Source organism: Eschrichtius robustus, chromosome 21, assembly GCF_028021215.1.
Source record: "Eschrichtius robustus isolate mEscRob2 chromosome 21, mEscRob2.pri, whole genome shotgun sequence".
NCBI lineage: Eukaryota > Metazoa > Chordata > Mammalia > Artiodactyla > Eschrichtiidae > Eschrichtius > Eschrichtius robustus.
In genome coordinates this window covers 17,807,637-17,833,146 of record NC_090844.1, presented here as the reverse complement: position 1 = coordinate 17,833,146, position 25,510 = coordinate 17,807,637, and the positions used below count along the sequence as shown (strand labels likewise).

Here is a 25,510-nt window from a genome sequence, read left to right as displayed (position 1 = left end):
AAAGAAGATGTGGTACATATATACAATGGAATATTACTCAGCAATAAGAAAGAATGACATAATGCCATCTGCAGCAACATGGATGGACCTAGAGATTGTCATACTGAGTGAAGTAAGTCAGACACAGAAAGATAAATATCATATGATATCGCTTATATGTGGAATGTTAAAAAGAAAATGGGTACAAATGAACTTACAAAACAGAAGTAGAGTCACAGATGTAGAAAAAAAATCTATGGTTATCGGGATGGTGGGGGAAGGATAAATTGGGAGATTGGGACTGACATATACACACTACTATATGTAAAATAGATAACTAATAAGAACCTGCTGTATAGCACAGGGGACTCTACTCAATACTCTGGAATGGCCTACATGGGAAAATAATCTAAAAAAGAGTGGATATATGTATATATATAACTGATTCACTCTGCTGTACACCGGAAACTAACACAACATTGTAAATCAACTATATGCCAATAAAAATTTTTTTAAAATCCTGAAAGAGCTCTATCATTTCTTGGGAAGCCTGACTTTGGACTTTTGCAGCCTTCCTGTACTGATGTTAGATATGGGGGAAAGGAGTGCTACTCTGTCTGTAAGGAGGATGCATGTTCTCAACACCCCAGAGTGCCCATGGATTCATGCAAAATGGGTACTGGTAAGTCTGTTTATTATAAAGTAATCCTTATGTCTCGTTTGGTAAGGAATATGTATTTCTGGAGTAGTGGAAGGAAAAAGATTGTTTTAGGGAGGAGAAGAGGATAGTTTAGATCAATGATTATTCTGACCTAAGTAGTGGGAAATTGGCTGGCTCCTGGGATGAATTTCGGGCAATGACGTAGACTTGTTTTCTTGGGAATATGCCACATGGCAGTAGAAATACCAGCCCACACTTGTCCCATATCAGTATTCCTTCAGAAGTAAAATAAGTCATATTGAAATAATGACAAGCATAGTGTCTGCTAAAGAGAACCCTTAAAATTCAAATAAACCCACAAATGTTTACTGAACTAACAGTAAAGGCAAAAACAAAGCAAGAACTACTACCCTGATATCGAGGGTAAGAACTGTATTCCACGATGAGCAATGGGGAGCCGGCACAGTGCACCTTGGGAACTAGAACATTCCCAAGGCAGAAAAGTTGGGGAGAAGACTCAACAAGGCAGATGTAGGCGAGATTATAGAGATCATCAACATCACCGACAGCTCAGGCCTTTGGGACTCTGTTTGGGAAGTTATTTTTTTCTTTAAAAGAATTTATTAAAAGATGATGGCCAGGCCGATTGCTACAGAATACCCTCCTCATATCACTACTTATTTATCAAAGGAGGAAACAGTGATTCACGAAGGCAAATGTTAGCCAAAGAAGTAAACGTATTCGCTTCCACTGCCTTTCCAAAATAATACAAATAAAATTATAGGGCCACAAGCCTCCTTGTGTGAATTCCATGTTACAGCTCTATATGAAAGAAGGCAGTAGAAAACTATTTGCGAGCAGTCAATAAAGGAATCAAAATAGCTTTTCTAGTCAGAGAAATCTTGATTTCACACAGGTTTCTGACTTAATTCCCTCAGGATTTCAGATAACAGCAAAGTAAAAAACAAAACAAACAAAAAATTCTAGCTCATCTGAATGCTCATATTTGAGATAAAATGTCTAAGTGAACCAAAAACTAGAAGAGCTTCCGTGTGGAAGTTAGCAGTATGCTACACCTGCCGGATTTCAACACATCTTCTTGTAATCAAAGACTGTCAGTCTGAATGGGTAACTGTATAACTTTCAAATCAAAAAGGATAGATGGAAATCCTCTCACATTGGCGGCCGGACAAGGTGTTTCCTCTTTATTTTTTTTTTTAAAGAAGCTTAAATAGTGTTTGATTTTGTTGGCCACTGTGCGGAGGTAAAGGGAGGACAGGAGGGAAGGAAGGGTACAGGGAAAAAAAAAATGGGTCGGACGGGGGAGCGGTGGTTACTGCTGTTAGGACAACAGTCCCAGGGCAGGCCCGGCCCCAGGTGGTGACATCAGCCTGCAGCTGTGCAGGAACAGCTGGGCTGAAGTGATCCCTCACACAAATGGCTCTACGTTGAGTTAACGGGCCTGGGCTCCTGGGGAAGCACTTATCTGGCATAAAGACGCATGAAATACTTTTCTAAGGGACACACATGTCAACGCTGTATCAAGGGTTCTCAGTACCCCTGTTGGCTGGACACACTCGTGGGGAGAATCAGGGACGCCAGCCCGGGGCTGCAGTCCTGGACTTTTCCTTGTACTTATTTCAATTTAGGAGCGATTTCTATGCCACCTGGGCTCTTACTCCTGTTCTCAGTTTTGTCTCTTCCTTGCTTATTCTCCAGAATTCCACTCACTCTCAGTCAATTAATCAAACACCCAAGACAGCCAAAATCAAACACGAATCTTTCAGAATTCGGACTAAGCAAGGAGTTTTCGCACAGTGTTGGGCGATACTGTTTTCATGAAGTTAGGGCACAGATGCAAAATCCACAGAGTACAAAGTAGTCCTTTTGTCCTTGCTGTTTTAATCATTCTATTGGGCAATTTTTAAAAGCATGTCTGTGATAAAGGACACCAAAGAGACCACTGCCTGCAGAAAAATTGATGGATTATCATTTTTGTGCCCATATTGGTAAAATGCAGAAGTCCTCTCCAGCAATCTATTAATTAAAATGAGAAACAGAGTTTTCAGAATTAAGAAGCAAAAGAAAGAAACCAACTCATTTACAAGATCAGCCCTAAAACATAAGGCCACATTACAAGCTGGAAGTTGACATTTCAACCTGAGATGAACCAGGCCTTAGAAGAATTCGAGGCCAAGGACAGAACAGGAAAAACAGAGGGACACTCCCCTGACAATTTAAAACATGGATAACTAAGCAAGGGAAAAATATTTCAGAAGTGGTGAAATGCTTGAAATTTTTCCTTTTCGATTATTTGGATGACATCTACAGAAGGCCCAATGCCAGAATCAAATGTAACCTTGAGAAGAGAACTGGCTTCGTCCTGGGTCCTTCAGCAGTTTTCCCCAGGAGTGAAGTACAGCCATTACCTAACTGGTCCTGGTGGCCTTTCCTAAGAGGAAGAGGTCAGATTTTTGTTATTTCCATCTCATGGAGACCAATTTCCCTTTGGTGACTGATAAATGTACTGTTTACAATGAAAAACATTACACAACCATGGCCCTAAATTGTTAGTATTCTTTTGAAACGATACACGGCTTTCTTAATTTTTATATCTGAGTAGCAGGTTTCATCATTGAGACAACTGGAAATACTTTAATTCTCAGGAACATAAATAAATGTCTTAACAGAATAGAGCTAAATACTTAGGTTCAAATCTCAGCCACACCACTTACCTGCTATGTGATTTGAGCAAATGACTTAAGCTTTCTAAGCCTGAACTTCCTTATTTTTAAAATGGTGCTAATATTAGTGCCTTCCCTGCAGGATTAAATAGAATATATGTGAAGCGCTTGGCCGGTGCCTGACCAGAGTTAAGTATGCAACAAATGTTACTGTTATTATTGCTAGCTTTGCCAAAGTCCACCTTCAGATGTGTCCGAAGAGTCCTAAAAGTCATGCTTGGGGGGGAGGGGTGTCCATGACACAATGTGACAGTTACAAAGATGCACTGCTCGTCTAGTATTCAAAGAAGGTAAACACACACACACACACACACACACACACACACACACGAGGATAGGGTACACATCCACCCCAAAGCTTCACTTTCTAATACTACTGTTCTTGACATTATATGCAATAGAATTTCCCCAACTTTTAGGTAATTTTATCTAAATTGGACATAAAATATGAAAAGAGAAAAAAGAAAAAGAAAACTAGGGAGGTAAGGTCACTCAGAAGATCATGCAAAGTTTCACGATGCCACACAAGAGTTCGTGACCGAAAGAAGAGACAAACAGGAAAGCAAGATGACTTCATTCCCCAGCTGTACACCCACACTCTCCCTAGACGCTTCCAGCAGGCCTGCTGTGGGTGCCAGCCCTTCCTTGAGCAGGGTTCCCTTCTCCGCACCATCCAGGAGGGCAATGAGGTGTCTGGTCCAGCCTCTCCTGCCTCCTCTGGGTCTCTCTCAGTCTCTCTCTCTGGCCACCTCACCTGCTTTTATTTCTGGGCACCTCTCCACTCCTTCCTTTAACAGCACACACTTCTCAGGGCAGACATGCTTTTTAAAAAAACAACTTATAATTATGGAATAATTTTAGATTGATAGAAAAGGTACAAAGAGACAGTACCAAGAGCTCCCGTATACCCTTCACCTAGGTTCCCCGGATGTTACCATGTTATGTAAAGCCAGGACATTTGTCAATACGAAGGTTTTAACATTGAAGCAATACTATTAACTCTACTACAGACTTTATTCCAATTTCACCAGTTTTTCTACTAATGCCCCCCTTTTTTTAAGAATAAACTTTTTTAGAATAATTTTAGATTTTCATAAAACTCGTAAGGATAGAATAGTTCCTGGATACCTCTCTCCCAGTTTCCCCTAACTTTAACTTTAACTTTCTTTCTGTTCTAGGCTCCAACCCAAGATAGCGACCTGCATTTACTCATCAAATTTCCTTCGTCTTCTCTAATCTGTGAATGTGTCTTTCCTTGCTTTTCACCATCTTGACAATTTTGAAGTCAGGCATTTTACAGAATGTCCCTCAATTTGGGTTTGTCTGACATTTTCTCTGCATACTCCTCTGACCCAGAAATTCCACTGTTAAGAATATATGTGTGGGACATACTCCCACACATATAAAATGAGGGACATACGAAGCTATTCACTAGAGCATTTTTTGTAAGAGCAAAACATTACAAACAGCCGAATGTCCACCATGAAGAAACTGGTTAAATTAATTATGGTATATCTATATAATGGAATAGTTTCCAAAAAATAATTTTACAGCTGTTTAAAAAAATATTGAGGAAGTTCTTTGTGTATTGATCTTTAAGAAATGCTAAGCAGAAAACAAGGTGCAGAACAGCATGTATAATACTCTGCCACCTGTGTATAAAAAGGAAGGGGAAACAAATATCTATCTTACGTTACTTCTCTTGTACCCCAGCCCCAGAACCATAAATGGGGACATAACCTTCTATCATAGTAGCACGATTATTTCATAGTATTATTCTCTGAAGGGAAATCTGCTGGTGACACACTTCCAGGGCAAGAGACCATGTTGGTTACTCTCTTAAACTGGGGTCTAATCTGCTTCAAATTGGAGATAATATACCTGAACAAAGTAACCAAGAAGCCCTTTTTAAAAAGTAAAATGCTACTTTGTGGAGAGGCTGGTGCCCAAAGAACGACAGAAGGGCAGGGACCTAGACTATCAACAACAAGCATTTCCAACTTCTGCAGATCAGTTTCCTGATACGCCAGGTAGGACTAAATACCACCTGCTCTGCTAACCTTACAGTTTGGTGAGGATAAAGTGAAAGAGTGCTCTATTATGTAGAGTGAGTCTTCACAGACTCTCTGTGGAATGATCATCTACTCAGAAAAGCCCCAGGTTTTGCTCCCCAAAGGTACTGCTTTTTCACAAGACCAAGAAATTTGGCAGACATGCGAGAGAGACAAAGGTCTCTTTCTGAATTTCGAAATTAGCTACAAATAGCTTTCAGATTGCTCTTGGGCATTATATGAATTGACAAGAACTGATTTCAAAAGCCTTCCACTAATCACAACTTACTAGGAATTTACTTTCACAAACCTCCAGCACCGTCAAATCCATTCTCCCATAAATAATACCACCTTCCCTTTAAAACTCAGTTCATACTTTACAAAGTGCTCTCATATTTATTATTCCATGTAATAGAATATAGTCATGTCTTGAGTTAATGACATAGCTATTATCTTAAATCTCACTTTACTAGACTACAGAGGGAACGGACGTGGCAGAACTGGGTCTAGAACTCAATCCGCTCAGCCCTTTTCAGTGCAGGTTCTATAGCACAGAACACGGAACCGGATCCGAGTGGCTGTTTTCTCAACTTGAGATGCATTAAGAGAGAAGTTCATGCATTCATACAATGGACGCCTCAGAATAATAGGGCTTAATTCTCTTGTGCAAGCTAGAGAGACTGCAAAGTAAGGCAGGTAAAAGAATGACCTTTTTTCTCCCTACACTGATTAGTCCTGATGAAATCTTATTCACATGCGGGATGACGGTCTGGTCCAGTCACAGATCTTAGTACAAAGGTGCCAGCTGGGCCTCCACAGAGCCCCGGGTTCTCCCTGCCAATAAAAGTCTGCAAAGGCTTTGCTGTTTTTCAGCTTAGTCACTGGCCAACAACATGCTGCAAAACAGATGCTCTCATAGTCACAACAGCAAACGTTCCATGGACCAATCAAAACACTTAGGCTGGAAAGTGGATCTGAGTCAAAAGCCTGGCTGAATAACCGGCATAAATGTTCTAAGCTTCAGGCCTGAGGAAAGCAAGTTAAGACTTTAAGGAAATCACATTTCAATCAAAAGAATAAATTTAATATTAATGAACAGGTGAGTCTGATACTATTCTGTGTCTCCTCCCTGATGATTCATTTTTAGGGGGCAAGGTTCAAAAGGGCAGGTCAAAGTTACTGGTAGGCAGGGACCTCCCTGGTGGTGCAGCGGTTAAGACTCCACGCTCCCAATGCAGGGGGCCCCAGTTTGATCCGCCCAGGAACTAGATCCCACACGCATGCCGCAAGAGTTTGCATGCCACAAGAGTTTGCATGCCACAACTAAGGAGCCGGCAAGCTGCAACTAAGGAGCCGGTGAGCCACAACTAAGGAGCCCTAGAGCTGCAACTAAGACCTGATGCAACCAGATTAATGAATTAATTTTAAAAAACCCACCTGGGATTTATAAAAAACAAAACAAACAACAAAAAAAACCCAAAGTTACTGGTATGCCTATGATTTGGATGCCTATGTACAAGAATGGACTCAGTTCAGTTAGAGCTATTTGGTATTATTCTCTTACTCTGCTCACTTAAGTCTTACATGTATTTTTTACATTAAATGAACAACATTCTGGACAGCTAGTGTGCTGCTGAAGTGTGGCCCAGGCAGCACCTGCATCCGAGTCACCTGGATGATCATTACGAGTGGACTCCTCCATCCCAAGCCACCCGAGTCAGAACCGGGGATCTGCAGCTTTAATCTGGCCTACTTTATTACACAGTGAAGTCTGAGAACCACCGTTCTAGACAAATTACATTAAATCAGGAAAAACCGAACATATCAAAAGTGGACACGGACAAGTGAGGAAAAAGACCAGGACAAGGAAGAAGACTCAACAGGCTTTCAGAACAGACACGCTTGGTAATATTGTGCATCTGTACAGGTGAAAGAACCCAACCTTTCACTTATAGAGACAGCCAGCCAAAGTCTAAATTTAGGACAGACAGGCAAGGATAGAAAAAGAACAAGCCAAGTTTAAGACGGAATCAACTCCATCTTCAATCAACTCAGTGAGATGAAGAATTGTTTTGGCATACGGTTGGTATTCATTACATATTAATAGATTTTTCATTAAAGCCCACTTCAAAAATCACTTCTGGAATTCTGCAACTCAAAAGTGGCTTAACTGTAAAGAGTTTTAAAATTACTCTAAATATACAACCTTGTTAAACCACAACTGTACACAAAACTAGTGAAAGAATTAACACATTCCATAAAGGTGTGAAGGGAGGTTAGTTCACAGACACAGTCAAGTGTTGATTAGACAATGTGTACGCCGCTTTAGGCAGAGCCAAGTCACTTTTTCCGAGTACATAATAACAAGATATTTTAATCTAATAATACTTCTTGAACTCTTGACTTGAATAAAAAGATCCCAAAAGTAGTTATCAATGCAAACTAGTGTTTATATCAAATGATTCCCCCATCTTTCCAACAGTTTCACCATGGTTTCTTTTTTTTTTTTTTTGTAATTAACAGGAGTTTGGTGGTCTGGCCATCCTAGGTTTTTATCCAGGTGCTTTGCTTTTCTAGCCTATTGACCTTAAGAAAGTTACATAACTTTTAAGCCTCAATTCTTCCCTCCCTCCCTCCCTCCCTTCCTACACAATGCAAACCAGTAGACTTAGAGATGAACACTGATGTTAGGAAACAGTAGGCACTCAATAAATGTTGCTGCCATACCCATCATTTTTACATACAGAGGGCAAAATCAACTAGTCTTTTGAATCATTATTATGGGAATTCCAGGAATTTTTAGTGAATAAAGGGTTAAAATCTCATTTGTATCATGACATAGGAACAATCAGGACAAATGTATAAAAAGATGTGAGTTAGCTATTAATTCTGATGGCTAGAAAATAATTGTGAAATACAAACTACCTTTTTCTTCGTTAATTTAGATGAAAAAATGTTATTCCAATGATTAAGATTAATAAAAATACAGTAGGAACCCTAAAAGATCATAATTATGGCTCTCCATTACACCAACATGACCCTAAGAAAGAATCAGAATGACACATTTATTCCACATCTCAGAGGTCAAATGTTTGCTGTGGATTATGTAGAACATTAAATTGAACTGTCATTTATTCTGAGGGCTGACATTTTCAAAATGACCTGATTAACTGCGATTGTCAGGCACAATGTAAAATGTCTTCAAGAGAATTATAGCTCATCTTACTTTATTACTTATTTTTAACAGTTTATAGGAAAATATCTGTGTACAGAAACCATCAAGTAGAAGCATATTATAAGGATAAAACCAACTTTCCCTAGCTACCATCCTCAGCAGTAAAATCATTCATTCATTCTCTGAAGTACTAAGCATCAGAAGTACTAACTGCCAGGCCCAAGGTACTAGCTGGTAGAGCTACAAAGATGAAGGACATACTGGCCTTGCCCTTGAAGTGCTCACAGCTCTGCACTGTGAAAAGAGGTCTATAAACAAATACCTATAAGAGCAAGGTACTTGAAGGGTATAGTAGAAGGTGCAGTTCACTTGTCTGAAGGATTTGGGTGAAACTGAATTGAAGACAAGGTATTTTAGCTAAGACTTTAAAAATAAGTAACGAGAAGAAGAAGGAGTTTGAGAGGCAAAAATAGAAAGATAGTGGGAAGAGGAGACAGCCTTTCAAACAGAGAGGAGGTACAAACGAGGCATGAATGAGCCTTTGCCTGGGACCTTGGGAGGGAAAAGGAGGTGTGCAGAGAGGGGAACGAGGGTCAGACACCATGAAGCTACACCGGAAGGTTACAGACACATCATACACGGTGCCTTTAGTATGCTTGGACTTCTTCCCAAAGCCAAAATGGAGTCACTTATGTTTGTTAAAGGTGTCCAGTAGAGGACACACATGAGATTTATTACATGTATAGTCCTGGTAGCACTTGGAGAAGAGAGAAGCAGGCCTGGAGGCAAGGTGACCTGTTGGGTGGCCACTGGGATATACTGCAGGTGAGATATTACAGGACTTAAATTAGGACAGTAGCAGCCAGAATGCTGAAGAGAGATGGATCTGGGAGACATTCAGAACACAGACTGGTATCATGTGGAGGATGGAGGAAGAGGGTTATGACCTTAGTTGGCAGCCTGGGTGGGAAGTGAATAATAATCCAGTGCAGAAGGTGATGAACAGACTTTGAGGAATAGGTCTGAATGAGGAGACACTGCAGAGTATTCCGGAAGCAAGGGGCTGGGGAGTCAGGAAGGTCTCATTACACTGGACTGGCTCATCCAGAGGCAGCTCTTCACTGGGAAAAAAGTATTTACAGCTTGGGAAGGAGGGGACTAGAAAAATAAATCTGTGAGTCGTCACCCTATAGGTTGTAGTTGAAACCATGGGAATGGGTAAGGAAAACAGCCGACGATGAAAGCCTTACGATGACATTATTTAAGGGGTAAGTGAAATTATGCTACATCCACTCAAAAGGCATTACCATGATCATTAAACACGAGCGTATGAAGACCATGAGGCAAAATGGGAAAGTGCTTGACATAAGTTTAAAAATCAGAGTATCTACAATAAAATGGAAGGATCTCAAAAACATTATGTGTGAAAGAAGCCAGACACAAAGAGAATTTATTGTGTGTTTCCATTTACATGAAACTCTATTGTAGAATGGACAAAACTAACCTCGAGTGATAAAAATAAGGTCAGTGTTTGCTTCTAGGGGAAGAGGGTCTACTGGAAACGTAACCTAAAGGTGTAGGTTACATGAGTGTGTGTGTGTTTGTCAAACTGATGGAACAATAAGCATCCCGCTGCATGTAAATTATACCTTAGTAATAATAATAATAATAAAAGAGTGCAAAGTGGTATATATTCATATAAACAAAGGAATATGCCAAAATATGGAGCTATGGGCTATTTACCCCTCACTCCACAATTTTCGTTAATTTTCACACATTGTTCTTCAATAAAAAGAAACTTTAGGGAATTCCCTGGCGGTCCAGTGGTTAGGACCCCATGCTTTCACGGCCAGGGGCCCAGGTTCGATTCCTGGTGGGGGAACTAAGATCCCACAAGCCACGTGGCACAGCCAAAAAAAAAGAAAAGAAACTTTAAAACCTAAAATGCCCATAAATATTTATCAATTACCCGTGAAAATGGAAAGCATATATTTTTTTTTCAGAGGAAGCAGGAATGGATCTCTGCAATTAAAGAGTTTACTGTCTGGGGACTTCTCTGGTGGTGCAGTGGTTAAGAATCTGCCTGCCAATGCAGGGGACATGGGCTCGAGTCCTGGTCCGGGAAGATCCCACATGCCGCGGAGCAACTAAGCCCGTGCACCACAACTACTGAGCCTATGCTCTAGAGCCCGCGAGCCACAACTACTGAGCCTGCGCTCTAGAGCCTGCATGCCACAGCTACTGAAGCCTGTGTGCCTAGAGCCCGTGCTCCGCAACGAGAGAAGCCACTGAGATGAGAAGCCCACGCACCGCAACGAAGAGTAGCCCCCGCTTGCCGCAATTAGCGAAAGCCCGTGCACAGCAACAAAGACCCCCCCCCCCAAAAAAAAGAGTTTACTGTCTAAAGACAATAGGAAAACACAAGATATAGTATATACACAAATGCAAAATATCAAGGGCTCTCTGGAGCAAAGGGAGCCTCATGCTTTGGTTCTGAGGAGACTGAGAGGGGGTTTTTAAAGAGTTTTGTGCAGAAGCAAATGGTACGTTGTTCCACAAAGCAGGCGTGGCTCAGACGCGGATACACACAGGCTGTGCGGGAGGTAATAAGCTGGGTTAACCTGGGAGCAGAGGGCACCTGTCAGGAAACAAGTGAGACCACAGTGGGCAGGTCAGTCAGGGGAGGAGATCATCGGAGGCAGTGAGGTCTGACGATCAGAAGTGCAGACTTTACTTGGGTTTCAGTGCCCCTGAGCTTATGAGTTGTCCTTTATTCTTTGCAGTTCTTAGCAGTTTGGGAACCTTGCCTCAATTTTCATAGAGGAGGTACAGAAAAACTACTCAGTGGGAAAGCGACACCAACGATGTCCCATTATGTCAGAGGGGAAAGGTGGGTACTTTGATGGCACTGATGGTGGCGGCTCTCTTTTCTTGAGTTGCCTGTGATGGACCAATCACTATGCCAGTCACTTCACAGGTACTACCATCTTATCCAAACTCCAAAACAATCCAGCAAAATGCATATTAACTTCCTATCACCAGTGAGGAAACTGTGCTCCAAGAAGTCAGGTAACTTCTGACCAGGAGTGGAAGGACAAAAACCCAGACGGTGGACTCCGCACCCCAAGCGCTTCTAACATATCAGGAAGGGATCCATCACGTCTCACCTTTCCATTTGTACGTGAAGAGCAAAAATAACCTGTCCTAAGGCATTTCTCATAATATTTAGTCGAATTACTATTCCTTTCTGCGGCAGAGTCTCTGCCCTCGCAAAATAGCAAATGCAGTTACTACACAGCTGTCGACTGCATGCATCTTAACAACTACTATTTAATAGCAGTTAATACTTGGTGGTAGACGCTTTGCGACAAGTTACCTCATGTAATCCTCGTGGCCACCCTTGAGGCAGACACTGCCGCCATTTCACAAAGAATGAAGTTGGGACAGAAGGCGTGTGCTCTGTCACCCCCGCCCGAGGTCACCCAGCTACCAAAGATCTGAACCTGGATAGTATGACCACACGGTCTAACCGCTTTGTACCACTGCCTCACATTTTACAACTGAGCTGTAAACTTTGCGGTGTGAACTTATTTCTATTGCAGCTCACGCACAATCAATCAAACCGGCAGCTCTGAGAACATTCTTCCCGGACTGTTCCATCAGAAGAAGGCTTCTCTCCCTTCCCCTCATGGAACCAAAAACCTTCCCCCAAATGCTCTACGCTGTTACGTGAACAATTCGATCTGATTCACCAGCAGTAATGCCACACTTCCTGAGAGTGTAGCCTCGGGTGACCGGATGATATGGCCGGGCCAACCACTGCATACTGACACTCCGAGAGCAGCAGTGAAGCCACACTGGGGCACCGGCTCCTTATCACAGATGGGAAGGTGAGAGTGGGTGCCAACGGCTAGAGCTATTTCCTGTCGGGCTAAGTAACCAACGGGGGGTGTTGAGTCCCTGGGTCCCGTTGAGATCACTGAATCGCGCTATCCACGGAAAGGTGGACAGAGGACTCCCCCATTCAAACTGACTGAATGAGCAAAGTGTTCCCTTGGCGTGTCTGCCTCGTCCTGGGGGGGTGGGGTGGGGGCTGAAACGTGAACCCCCAGGGAGGCTCCTCTCCACCTCTACCGGCTTAGAGCGAACCCTGAAACACACAAAGGAGACCTCTCTCCCGATCTGCTAACCCTATATCCATTACATTGCTTAAGGCGCAGACAAAAGCGAGTTAAGTTGGTCATCCGGGTAACCAAAAGGACACCAGTCACGTTCAGTAACCTGGCAGAGAGCCTTAAACGTCCCTGGGAGCCAGGCTGTTTCTTATCTGTGGTTTCCTTGAACTGTTCTCCTAGAACTCTCAAGTCTTTGGGGTCCTGAAGTTCCATCTGTCTTACAATTACTCTTCCCAAAAGAGTCCTTCCTAAGATCAGGAGAAAATGATGCCCAGGGCGAGGTATTAGGGCGAGTCAGGAGTCTGGCACTGCCCTGCTTCGGGGAGTGAAAAGAGAAGAGGAATATAGAAGGAAGTCTTCACCCCACGTTCATGGCTACTTGATCTTTGCCCTGGCATGGCAGGGGAGGGGGACTTAAGAGGGTTCAAGTCCAGCAAATTATACTGACAGTATTTAAACTCTGGTGTTGTCCAAAGAAACACGAGCAGTTTCTCCTGGAACTAGACGAACATCATTTTCAACTCTGGCCGTTGCCTTTGCATTATTTATACACGTACCTACACACGCTTTCAGCACACACAGAAAGCCGCAAAGGGCAAGGAAGGCAGCCTTGCAATGAACTGCTCCAGACCTGGCTGAAGCTACAGCAGGAAGCTGACTGTCTAGGGCCGTGAAGCCTACACCGCATGGGGCTCCCAAGGCGGTCAGCTGACTCCAACACGCCAGGCTGAGGTAGGAAAGGCAGCGTCGTCTCTGCTGCACGAACCCAGGGCTCTTCCAGGAAAGACAAGAACTAGAAGAGAGTTCGGCCTGGAAACAGCAGCCCCGGGGGGTGAGCGCCACAGACAGGAGAGACACCTGGCTTCCTGTGGAGCTGGGCCCTTACTCACTGCCAGACCAGCTGGAAGATCAGCACAGAGTGTGCCTTCTAATGCCATACCCACTACTCACAGACCCCCCCCCCCCCCAAGGAAGTGTAATATAATCACTGCCACTGGAGAGGGAATTTTCTCACCACTCTTTCATATGAAAGATGGTTCCGGAAAGAAAACAACCTGATGGGATTATCTAACAGGAATCCACACAATTACAAAAACCATTCCGTCCTTCTCTTCGGGAAAAGAAATGTTTTGGTCATCAGAAACTCTGCTAGGCTTAGTCAGATCAGTGCCCAGAATTCTGTGAACTTGAGGTCAAACTGCCAAGATTCAACAGAAACGTCGATAGTCAGTGTTTGCACAGATACTGGAGTGAGTGGCTAACACTGCCAGCATGCAGCTCCAGACACCACGCAGAGAGGAAAACCAACGTTGACAATTTTCCCCTCCACCACCGGAAAAACTTGGAAGAAGGGGGGAAAAAAAAAAAAAAAAAAAAAAAAAGCTCTTACCTAGCTCGCCCCGGAGGTTAACAAGCTCTTGAGATAGGGTTTTGTGTTGTTTCAGGGCTTCCTCCCGCTGTGGAAAACACACATCAAGTTACTAATGTTTTCAAGAGGGTCCCTTTCAGTAAAGCACACATTTGTTATCACCAGGAAAATGAGACTCAGAATCGAGAAGCCAAGATATGAATCATTTAGGCTAACAGTTCGTGTTGTTAAAAAACACAGATGTCCCTTAGTTGTTAAGGAAATTCACATTTCAAAAATCCGCATTTTCTCAGGTCCTCGTGAAACATTCATTTGAGGCACTGAATGGCCCGTTTAAAAATATTTACTTTGAGCTATGCTTCACTACTGATCCCAGAATCTTTCAGCTAAGGCATACTTAAGACGTAATGCATTCTCCTCCTCCAAGGGCAATAAAGGCCTAATCAGTCTAAGATAAACGTTTAATGTTCTGAACACATGCACTTATATGAACTTTGTCCTATATTTGCAAATAGAAAAGTTTCCTTAGGAGACTAATCCTTCTAAAAGGAAGACGCGAAAGTCTCTTACAAAGCCACGGCGAAAAAAATAATCCTTTAAAAACAAAACGAAATTAATTTTACTCAGCTACACGTTATTTTCTAAGGATGAAAATATGTTGGAGCAGCTATCATTCTAAGGAGATGTTAGAGAAATGAATCAAAGACAATCAGGCAGCTGTTTCAGCATCAAAAAAGCAATTATCAATCTTGCCAAGAACCATTTCCAAGTTACCCGCAACTCATCCGCAAGCACACAGACACACATGCTTGTACAAACACAGCAATTAGATACAGTTTCTTACGCGGCAGTTTCCCTCCCACCAGCGTGTAAGGAAGGAAAAGGCAGGATTCAAAGCTCTCTGGAAATGCCCTCCCTGGGATCGCCCCGGACAGAGCTCCCACCGCAGCTGGGTCGCAGCGTTGCGGACGGGAGATCATGAGACCGGCCTTTGCAGGCGAGAGTTGCTTGTCATTCAGAGCGTTTCCCCATCACGCCAGACCACCTCTGCCTTCGCCCTTGGCGTTCTTCCAGAAAAGCACTAGAAACAAATGCTAATTACCCTCGTTGCTGCACATGGAGAATAGAGGCACACTTTGCTGCCGGAGCAGCCCATTTTCCAGCTTCTGTCTCCAAGTCCCCCCTCCCGCCCCCGCGCAGGTGGCCACGCCAGCCACCGGTCCGGTCGGTCTACACTCAAAGCTCCACCAGGAGGAGCGCCATTGGTCCTCGGTTGGCCTCACTTCGCGTCCCGCAGGTTAGCGTGTGCCTGGGACGCCTCCCTCCTCACAGGAGCTGAGGCTGCAGCTTCTGCCTTTGGCACAGGCTGCCTGCGACTGCTTAAAGCCACAGCCCTTCATTTATGAAAAACGAGAGCCAGCGCTTAGACTGATCGATTGCCACTTACTTTCAAATATCGGCTGGTACAGGGGAAAGAAAAACCGGCCGCCTCCGCGTGGATAATGGAGTTATTTTTAGACTTGTGAACCTTTTTATTCCCTTCTCTAATTAGGGGTCATTAGATGAGCATACTTGCTAATAGAAAAAGGAAATTTATTCTCCCAAACCTGTGTGCTAAGTGAGTTATGAACGAGGTGAGGAACGGTGAAACGTGTGTGTTGTGACGTAGAATTTAACATGACATTATAAAATGAATGATGTTTTCCGGAAAAATTCATTTGAAGGCTTACAACGTGGTTCCCTGGCATTTTAAGAAGTGTGACCTGCTGAATTGAGAGTTGGAGATCAGATATATGTTATGGTTTTTACCTTCTACTTTGTAATAGTCTCTCACGAAAGAGCTAGGGAAGTTAACAATACACGAGCACTGTCCTGGACATTTAACAGTGACTGGAATTTAAGGAACACTTCCTCAATGAGTACATTTTGGCCCTAATGATATTCTAAATGCTTGATTTTTAAAACGCAGTATTAGGTTGTTCTGAAATCACAAATCAGTAAGTCCAGTTTTTTTAAGTGAACAAGCAATGAGTTTTCTAATGTAGAAATTAAAGTTTGAGGAAAACCAACCCGGATAAAATTGGGGAAAAAAGCGAATAAAAATATATATACACTCTATACTTCTCTTAATCTCAAATTTAAGCCTTTGTGATCTAGTTCAAGTTAAGTATCAGCAAGTTTTGTCACTCGAGTGACAAGAGACCCAGAAGACTGTTTTGCTAGATACACGCAAGCAGTCCTGTAACACATTCGGTGACCTTGCTTAAAATTCACTCTTTTCTAAGAGCTAAATCCTTAATAGAAGGAAAAGCTGGCAAGGAGTTAAATCACTTTTCAAATTTACAGAAATCCTTAAATATGGAAAATTGAAAAATTAAGTTGGTATAAAGTTTCCAGGAGAGATTCTGTGAACTTTTACATCCTATCACAAGTATCTACAAGGCAGTCTTTTTGCTTATTAAAGGGACTTTGCGGACAAGCAATTTCAGTACAGTTGAAATCCAAGGTTGGTTGAATCCCTGATGTGGAACCTGTGGGCGTGGAGGACCACCTGTACTCCGTCACTTTATATGAGGGCCTTGAGCATCCACAGATTCTGGTACCTGCTGTTGGGGCGGGGGGCGTCCTGGAATCAGTCCCCACAGGTACCAAGGGCCGACTGTATGCATGGGGACACTGCCCCCAGCTCCACTGCACTCAGCCTTCCTCAGTGCCCAGAAGCCATCAATGTCTTCCAACCTCTGTCAATCCTAGTGGCAGCGACAGGAAAACCATGGGATCGTTTTGGACTCTTCCTTGTCTAATGGGTTGTGCCACAGTCGATCAGTTCTTCCCTCCTAACGTGTCTTGAATCCACTGCACTTTTTCTATTAGTGATGCCTCCACCCTAGTCCTCATCCTCGCCAACCCCATTCCTGAACTATGGAAAGCCTCCCTCCACACTATTTTGCAGAGGATTGGTAGATTTTTATCCCATATTCTGGGTACAAATAAATGCCCTTGCTCAACAAGAGTCTTCCATTGAGTGCATAGAAAATAAACTTCCATGAACCTCAATCACCCAGCTCCTGTTTAGACACCCTACTCCTCTTCTGTCCAAGTCATGCTTGCCATGCATGTCCCACCTCCACAAGCCGGAATACTTGGTTTTCTGTACCTGACCCATTCTATAAGCCTTCAGGGACTACTAACTGTCAATCATAGATACTACTCCCTTCCCCCACACACCTAGAGAGGACATTTATCCTTCGGAATTGGTTGGCAAGTTATTACTCAGTACCAGCTTACCAAGTACCATTCCAGATGCTGGGGAAAATATGGAAAAAATTTAAGACATGGTTCCTGCTTCAAGAAGCTTGGGACCTAGGTAGGACTAAGACATCCAGGCCCAGTAACTCAAGGCAGATGACCTCATCTGAGGGGAAGCAGTACAGGATAATGGAAAAACCAAGGGCTTTAAATATGATCCTATGTGAAATGCCGACCACAGCGCCCATATCATAATAGGCACATACTCAGTGTTACTTTCTACCTGACTCTCCTGGTAGCTTGCCCTTTAAAGACATTTACCCTTTCTCTGTAGATGACAAAATGCATTTTGTCACTTAGATACTGACTGCCTGTTTCTTTTTATTTAGCTGCTCCTGTATCAGTGTTTCTGTCTTAGATGATAAACTCTTCATGGTCCAGATAACAAGTTTATTTAATTTTCTTTGTATTGTAACATGCAGAGTTCCACACAATGCGAAGGAAAAAAAAAAAAAAAAAAAAAAGAGGGAAGTGGGAATCTGGTTGGGAAAAATGTTTTTATACTCATACATTAAATATATGAAGTGCTCCAAGAAAAAAATGGACTCACCATAATTTAATTAGGAGTCCCTGGGACACAGGCGCTTAAGTCTCTGGCTGTCATCCCATCGGTGAGCCTCAATTTGCTAGCTTGGGAGAGTGTCAGAAGCACAGGGGATTTTGCAGGAAAGAGCCACGTCGGATGGCTCAGATGTATGCTCTCTCTGACCTCCTCCATCCCCACTACCACACGATGAATCGTGTCCACTTTTTTTTGGTCTGAGACATTTTTATTTATAGACTGCTAGTGTCATTCAAAATTCATCTGTGTTTAGATGCTACTTTAGGTTAGATTCCACTATCAAAAACAGAATTGGAGGCACACTGAATAACTGGTCAGAGGCTGGGGTGGGGTACGCAGAAACTTTCACGAAGAAACTGGGATCACTACCATCAACACCGTCTGGCACTCGGTCTGCCTGCACAGAACACTGTACAGCTATGCAAGGATAAACCAACAATCAGAACTAAAAGTAACAAGAGCGCGTCCTCTGAGAAAGTGTGGTATTGGTTTCCAGATTCATGAGACATGCGTTAGAACTTCTGCTCTGTGATGAATGATGTCTACCACTAAAGTGGTAAAGTTGTAGTTATTAAATAGACTTGCAACAAAAGGATAAGTGACAGTTCCAGGATTCCCTATAATCAATGATTTTTACCTAAAATTTAATGCTCTGAAACGGTTTAGGAAAAATTAGCAATAACGAGATATATATGTATATATAGATCAGTATAGATCTACAATCTATATCTACCTATCTATATATCAATCACTTCTATAATGGGTATGAGAGAACCAAAGGGTTAAGTAAAAATTTTGAAAAAATTGCTTAACTTTTCCCTTGGTTATATCTTTCCTTTCCAACTGTTTTTTTAACAGTGCCCTGTACACATTAGGCAATCAGTAAATATTTGCTGATTGATTACAAAGAGCTAGAAAAGAGCAAAGAACATTTACATAAAGACTTTATATGTTCATCTTACATCTGGGATTCCGTCCTCTTTATTGATCCATTTGTTCATTCAGATACACACTGCGTGTCTATTATGTACAAGGCACTGCCATAGCAGCTGGGGTGGTTTCCTTAGAAAGCACCAGAAACAGATCCAGCTCTCAGTGAGCTGACTGTCTTAAAAAGTAAAAACAACTTTGAAATGGTTACCTATCAGGTAGAGAGTGACAGAGAAATATAGGTGCTCCTAGAATCCAGAGAGTAGATAAAACAGAGAGCTAGAAGGACCAGGAAAGTTTTCGTAAAAGAGGGCGTTTTTGAGCTGATCTAAATTGGGTGTAAGATGAAACTCACATGCGATACAAGAATCCATGAAACTCATTAAGAGTCTGCCCTGCCAGTGGACTGAAGCATCTCTCAGTGTGCCCGACCCAGTGAAATATTTTCTCTAGTGTTGGACCTAATCTTTCTCCAATTGATCACTTGATAAAATGTTTAGTTTGTGTTTAAGGGCCAAGTCGTATGGAAGGAAAGTATCTTTAAACACTAGGACCACATGGAGCGTGGAAGGGTCATGCCACACGGGGTACCGAGGGATGGAGAATACAGCTGAAGCAAGACTCCTGTTGCCCACCTCACGTCCACTCCTGGGCCTTTGCTCACTGACAGGCATGGAAGGCAGGACGGCCTCATCTATTTAATTTGCATTTTTAACTTTGGCGGTTTGTATAATGAATCCAAGTAAATTAAATCCAGGTAGTAATGTGATGCTAATATAAGAAAGATCTGAACACGTAGGTATTAGGGAGAAGGGTGGTAGCCCAATAATGGTATTTGAGCAAAAGATGAAAAAGTACAGGAAGTTTATAGGGGATTCTGAGTTCAGAGTGTCCTAGACCTGAGTTCAAGTCCTGGTCCTCCTCTTATCAGCTATCTGATGATAGTCAAGTAGTTAACAGCCCTATGCATCAATTTTCTTATTTGTGAACTCCAACTTGCATTTTGGAGAGGATTTTATTAAGTAAGAACGTCTGGTACTTAGTAAATATTCAACAAATGTTAAACCCCTCTTGCTTCTCCTTTACCTTCCTGATTATACAGCTGGAGCATACCGGCAGTGAGGGGAAGGTTAAAAGGGGCAGTTGGTGCCAGATTACAGAGAGTCTTATATTCCAAGTTACACACCAGAGTCATCCAAGAGAAATATAATGTGAGCCATGTATGTAATTTTAATTTCCAAGTAGCCACATTTTTTAAAGATTAAATTAATTTGACAATATATTTTATTCAACCCAGTATGTCCAAATTATCATTTCAACATACAGTCAATAGAAAAGTTATTAGTGAGATATTTCACGTCCTTTTTTCATACCGTCTTCGAAATCTGTGTGTATTCTACACTTACCGCATATCTCAGTTCAGCCTAGCTACACTTCAAATGCTCAATAGCTTCAGAAGGCTAGTGGCTACCATACTGGGCAAATCGGCTGTAGACAATGGAGAACCACTGAAGGTAATCAGTACAGTGGAATGCTTTGGGATGCAGTGATTGGGATGGATTACAGAGGAGAGAGTGCAAGCCTCAAGACTGGTTAAGAAGTTATTATCATAATCCAGGAGACAGTTATCCAGGGCTTAAACAGGTTTGGCATCAGTAGAGACGGAAAAGAGGAGATGAAGGAAGGGGAGAAACACTGTGGGATGAGAACTCACCAGACTTGATTGCTTTCATGTGGGAGATAAAGGAGAGAAAAGAGTTGAACATGGGGTTGTTAGGCTAGATATAGTAAAATAAATAATTGGTTTATCACTAAATAGACAAACTAATTGTTCCCTACATTTGACGTTATGTAGTTTCCAATTTAGCTTACTTGGTTACATAAACCAACTCTCAAAATTCCTTTCTTATATAATAAAGAAAAACAAAAATACTGTATGCTACTGTAATTTAAAAACTAGGTAAATGTCTGCATCTCCCCCTCAAAAAAGTTCATTCGAACAAAGCTGTAAAATGGTCACCAAATACTGATTTAAACTGGCTACTAGCTTAGCAGCTCGTCAAAGGCACAGACCAAGTCTCATTCACCTGCATCTCCCTTTGCCCCAGACGGGCAACCACATTAGAGCAGCCTCTGTAAGAAATGAGTATAGGTTTGTTGGATTGAACTGAACTACAGAACAAGCAGATTGAACAGTATTCTTCTTGAGATGTCAGGTATCCTCATCTTTAAAACAGTGATTTAAAAATATCTAGAGAGCTCAAGCTACATTCTCAAGCCAGTATTTCCCCTTAAATAATTACACTTTTTGTTGCTATGCCAGTAGCATACGTTCATAGAAACTTGGTTTTCTCAATGAATTTTAACTAATTCCTGAATTAACGTCCTTGTAGAATATCAGGGAAGAGTAAGTAAGCAAAGAAAATCTGTTTCATGTTTGTTGTACCACAAACTATTTTAGGAATGGATGGAAATTCTGAAGACTCCCTAGACCACTACTGGGAGTTATCTCAAAAGTGTTCTTTGACCCATAAATATAATCAACCTCATTTTTCAAAGCATTAAGTTCAGTGTGATATGGAAAACTACACATAGATAAAAAAATTAAGTGAAAAAAAATTAATGCTGTGAAATAAAATTCATATTTTATGGCAAGAAAAATTTAAACATAAAAAAATTTTCTCTGCCCTTTGGCCTCCTCTCTCCCTTCTACTGTGCATTGTGTATCTGCATTATACATTGACCAGACCTCCCCCATCAGGAGAAATACCTACTCAACCATAAAGAACAACATTCTCCTAGCACCAAGCCAACTCCTTAAAGATAACATTCCCTCTAGATCCTGTAAGGGGTCACATGACCAACCACTTTGTACTTGCAGATCTGGATTGTGTAAACTGTTAATAATGTGTCGCCCGCATCCCAAAAAACTTATACATAACTGTGCCTTGACTTCTAAGGGGTGGAGCAATTCTCAGAGCTTTCTGAGATGCTGTTCCCAGGTTAAAATCCTCAATTTGGCTCAAATAAAATTTTGCATTTCTTTCTTAGATCGACTGATTAATTTTGTTTAATTGGCAATGCTAATATAGTCTAGAGGTATATAGAAGTTTAACAGGCAACTACGTTTTCACTGTCGTTGGTCTAACAGACCCCAGAGGAGAAAGAGAAGTACTAAGAAACGTTTCAATCCCAGATTTCTAGAGAGTGACTCAGGTATCAAGTGAGTTGACAAAAGCATAATTGGGTGAATTATATGTGATCTTACCAATCATTAACTTAAAGATATTCACAAGACAGGAGTACGAGCATTGCCCATCCCCCCGCCCGCCCCTACCTTAGTGAGAAGGCTGTTTAGAGGGTACACATCCTTACCTCAGACAGTAGGTGCTGAATCACAACTGTTAATGCTTCAAACTTGGTATTACCACGGGAAAGAAGCTGCTTGAGCTGCAGGATAAATCCACTTTGGTTTTCACATTTTGTTTTATACTGAGCCAACTCAAGTGTTTTTTCTGAGGAGAGCACATCTGGAGATGTCTGGGTCTGGATACATAAACTTCTGGGACTCTTCTGTCTGCCCTTTTCAACTGCAAAAGGAATGAATATAGGTAGGGAAATATGTGACTTTTTTTTATAACTACCACCATCTGGCTTCACAAACAACTAGAGAAGCCACAGAAATGCACTTAAGTTATGTTTACATAAGGAAAGCATATGGATGAGAACAGGGATTAATCAAATATCAAGATTTCTGGAACTCAGAAACACAGACGACGGCTTTAATTCTGACATAAGTTATATATGGGGCAGAGAACTAGGGGGCATGAAACAAACAGATTTACCAATCCAGAAACATGAAAATTGCGTGCAAAATAACGTTGATTTCATAGTTTCTAATTTTCCAGGTAAATTGGTACAGAAATCTGTCTGTGACAAGAACCCTGACTGTCCATTCTGATCACACAGGCTGAAAAAAACCACACGAATGATTGGACTTTAAATGCCTTTCCCTCTTCTTATACGTTTCGTACCAACTTCCTGTCCTCTCCCTGCTGATGGCCTGGTCCTTACAAAGATTTATACTCTAAATGAATCACTTCCTAATTCCTGATAAATCACCACATATACATTGAAAATCTACTCCTATTTAACCCCTGATCTTTAAATTCATTGCTAAGAGTATTATACTCTTTTTAAAAAATTTTTATTTTATATTAGACTAGAGTTGATTTACAATGTTGTGTCAGTTTCAGGTGTACAGCAAAGTGATTCAGTAAGAGTATTATACTCTTGACTACACTCTGCCATTTTCTATCAAATACAAGCTTTGTTGTTTCTTTTCCCCCTTCAAGCGGTAATATGGCTTAAAAATTTTTTATTTTAAAGCACACGCTAATACTCCAAATCCATTTAAGATGCCATGCTAAGTGATTTCTCACTTTCTGTCATGGTGCCCTGGGAATTACTCTACTCTATTTTACATGAAAAAAACTGTTCCATTTTGGAACCATTCCAAATGTCTCAGTCACTTTAAATGTCAAACAGAATTGGAAAAACAGGAAACAAGCTGCTTAGTTTCTTAAAATAAGTAGGCTGAATAACCAAGACAAATCTAAACCTAGGGGAAAAAAAGACAAGAAACTAAAAAAATAAATGTTTCCTTATTCTCAAAGTCATTCCCTATGGCATCCACATTCTATGGTGACAAACAAACTTAAGACAATTTTATAAACAGTAATTATTTTCTCTAATTTTTTAGAGGGAAGAAAACAGCAATTTCTTGAAGGAGAATGAAACCTCAGTATTCATGTTCCAAGAAGCAATGGCAAAATACACTCAATATATTCTTTAAGTTAAAAAAACAAACAAACAAAAACAAACAAAAAAAACAGGAAAAGGGCTCTCATTTTCTATGGTAGCTTTCCATGGTTAAACAACTCAATATTTGTATTAATATTTGATAATTCTCAGTTCTAAAATGACTAAAATATTTATTGTGTTTTAAAAATACTTAAAGAGAAGGGAAAGTATGCATTAGTCTTTGTTAGTAATCATTATTCACTGCTTAGCAATAATTGCCACTTCCAAAGCAGACAGAGACAGTGACCAATTTCACAGTCATAACATTAAAGTCCTGAAAGGAGAACTTTATAGAGTCACATATCGATGAAAAATAATCTAAATATTTTACAATTTATCCAAATATCTGAGATTAGTATTCCTCTATGTCATTTTCTAAAATTTAAAATGTTCCCAAGGACTTCCCTGGCAGTCCAGTGGTCAAGACTCTGTGCTTCGGGCTTCCCTGGTGGCACAGTGGTTAAGAATCCGCCTGCCAATGCGGGGCATATGGGTTCAAGCCCTGGTCCGGGAAGATCCCACATGCCACGGAGCAACTAAGCCCGTGCACCACAACTATTGAGCCTGTGCTCTAGAGCCCATGTGCCACAACTACTGAGCCCATGAGCCGCAACTACTGAAGCCCGTGCGCCTAGAGCCTGTGCTCCGTAACAAGAGAAGCCACCGCAATGAGAAGCCCGCGTACTGCAACAAAGAGTAGCCCCTGCTCGCCGCAACTAGAGAAAGCCTGCGCACAGCAACGAAGATCCAACACAGCCAAAAATAAATAAATAAATAAATAAAACAAATTATTAAAAAAAAAAAAAAAAGACTCTGCGCTTCCACTGCAGAGGGTGCGGGTTTGATCTCTGATCAGGGAATTAAGATCCCACATGCCACACAGCGTGGCCAAAAAATAAAAATAAATAAACAAACAAATAAATAACAAGTAAACAAATAAAATGTTCCCAGGAATTATATTTGTCATATAACATATAATAATTATACTGTTTTACTGTTTATAGTGTTTTCTCACTTTCCCTCTCTGTGGTCCGCCCAGTAACCCTCCGTAAGGAAGGTGAAGTTCAAGGATGTGAAGGGCCTAGCCCGGGGCATAGACAGCTTCTACAGGACAGACTCCAAGTCAGAACCTAGGCTTCTGTTCCCACCCATTCTGGAAAGTGGAGATGGGGTGGGGATGTAATATATTATATAATTAAAAATAAACATTTATGCAATAATCTTAACAAAATGTTACTTTAATTCATCCAAGCCCATTATCTGCTAACTATTCATTTCAATAAACCTACTTATGGATAAATACCTACCTTTTATATAGTGTTTTATATGATTTTATACAAACAGAAGAGCAACAAACGTCTTCTAACTCTTTGACCATCTAGAATTTACTGCAGCATATGTAGGTACAGGTTCACTTTCCTGACCGATATCACCACTGTATGTCCTACCAATACTTATTGAAATATGTATTCATTTATTATTCATTGCTCTGAAGTTACCATTTCTTGAATCCTTAACAACTTTCCATTCTCTTCCTAGAATTTCTATGTTAATCAGTTTTATTATTTACCACAATATCAGTTTTTAAACTGTTAGGTTATAATTATTTACAAAATCTGAGAAATGAATCTTTTATATTAACATTTTTGGAGAAAACATTCTTTAAGTTTCTTGCCTAGTCTCTCAGATGCA

At 41.3% G+C, this 25,510-nt stretch overlaps 1 protein-coding gene across 1 annotated transcript in view; it reads right to left on the bottom strand.

Annotated features, from left to right (window-relative positions):
• MTUS1 (microtubule associated scaffold protein 1) overlaps positions 1-25,510 on the bottom strand; it is a 157,357-nt gene that overhangs the window by 11,146 nt on the left and 120,701 nt on the right. The window contains 2 exon segments of the mRNA XM_068532323.1: positions 14,176-14,242; positions 22,331-22,545. Of these exon segments, the coding sequence (XP_068388424.1) occupies positions 14,176-14,242; positions 22,331-22,545 (282 nt within the window).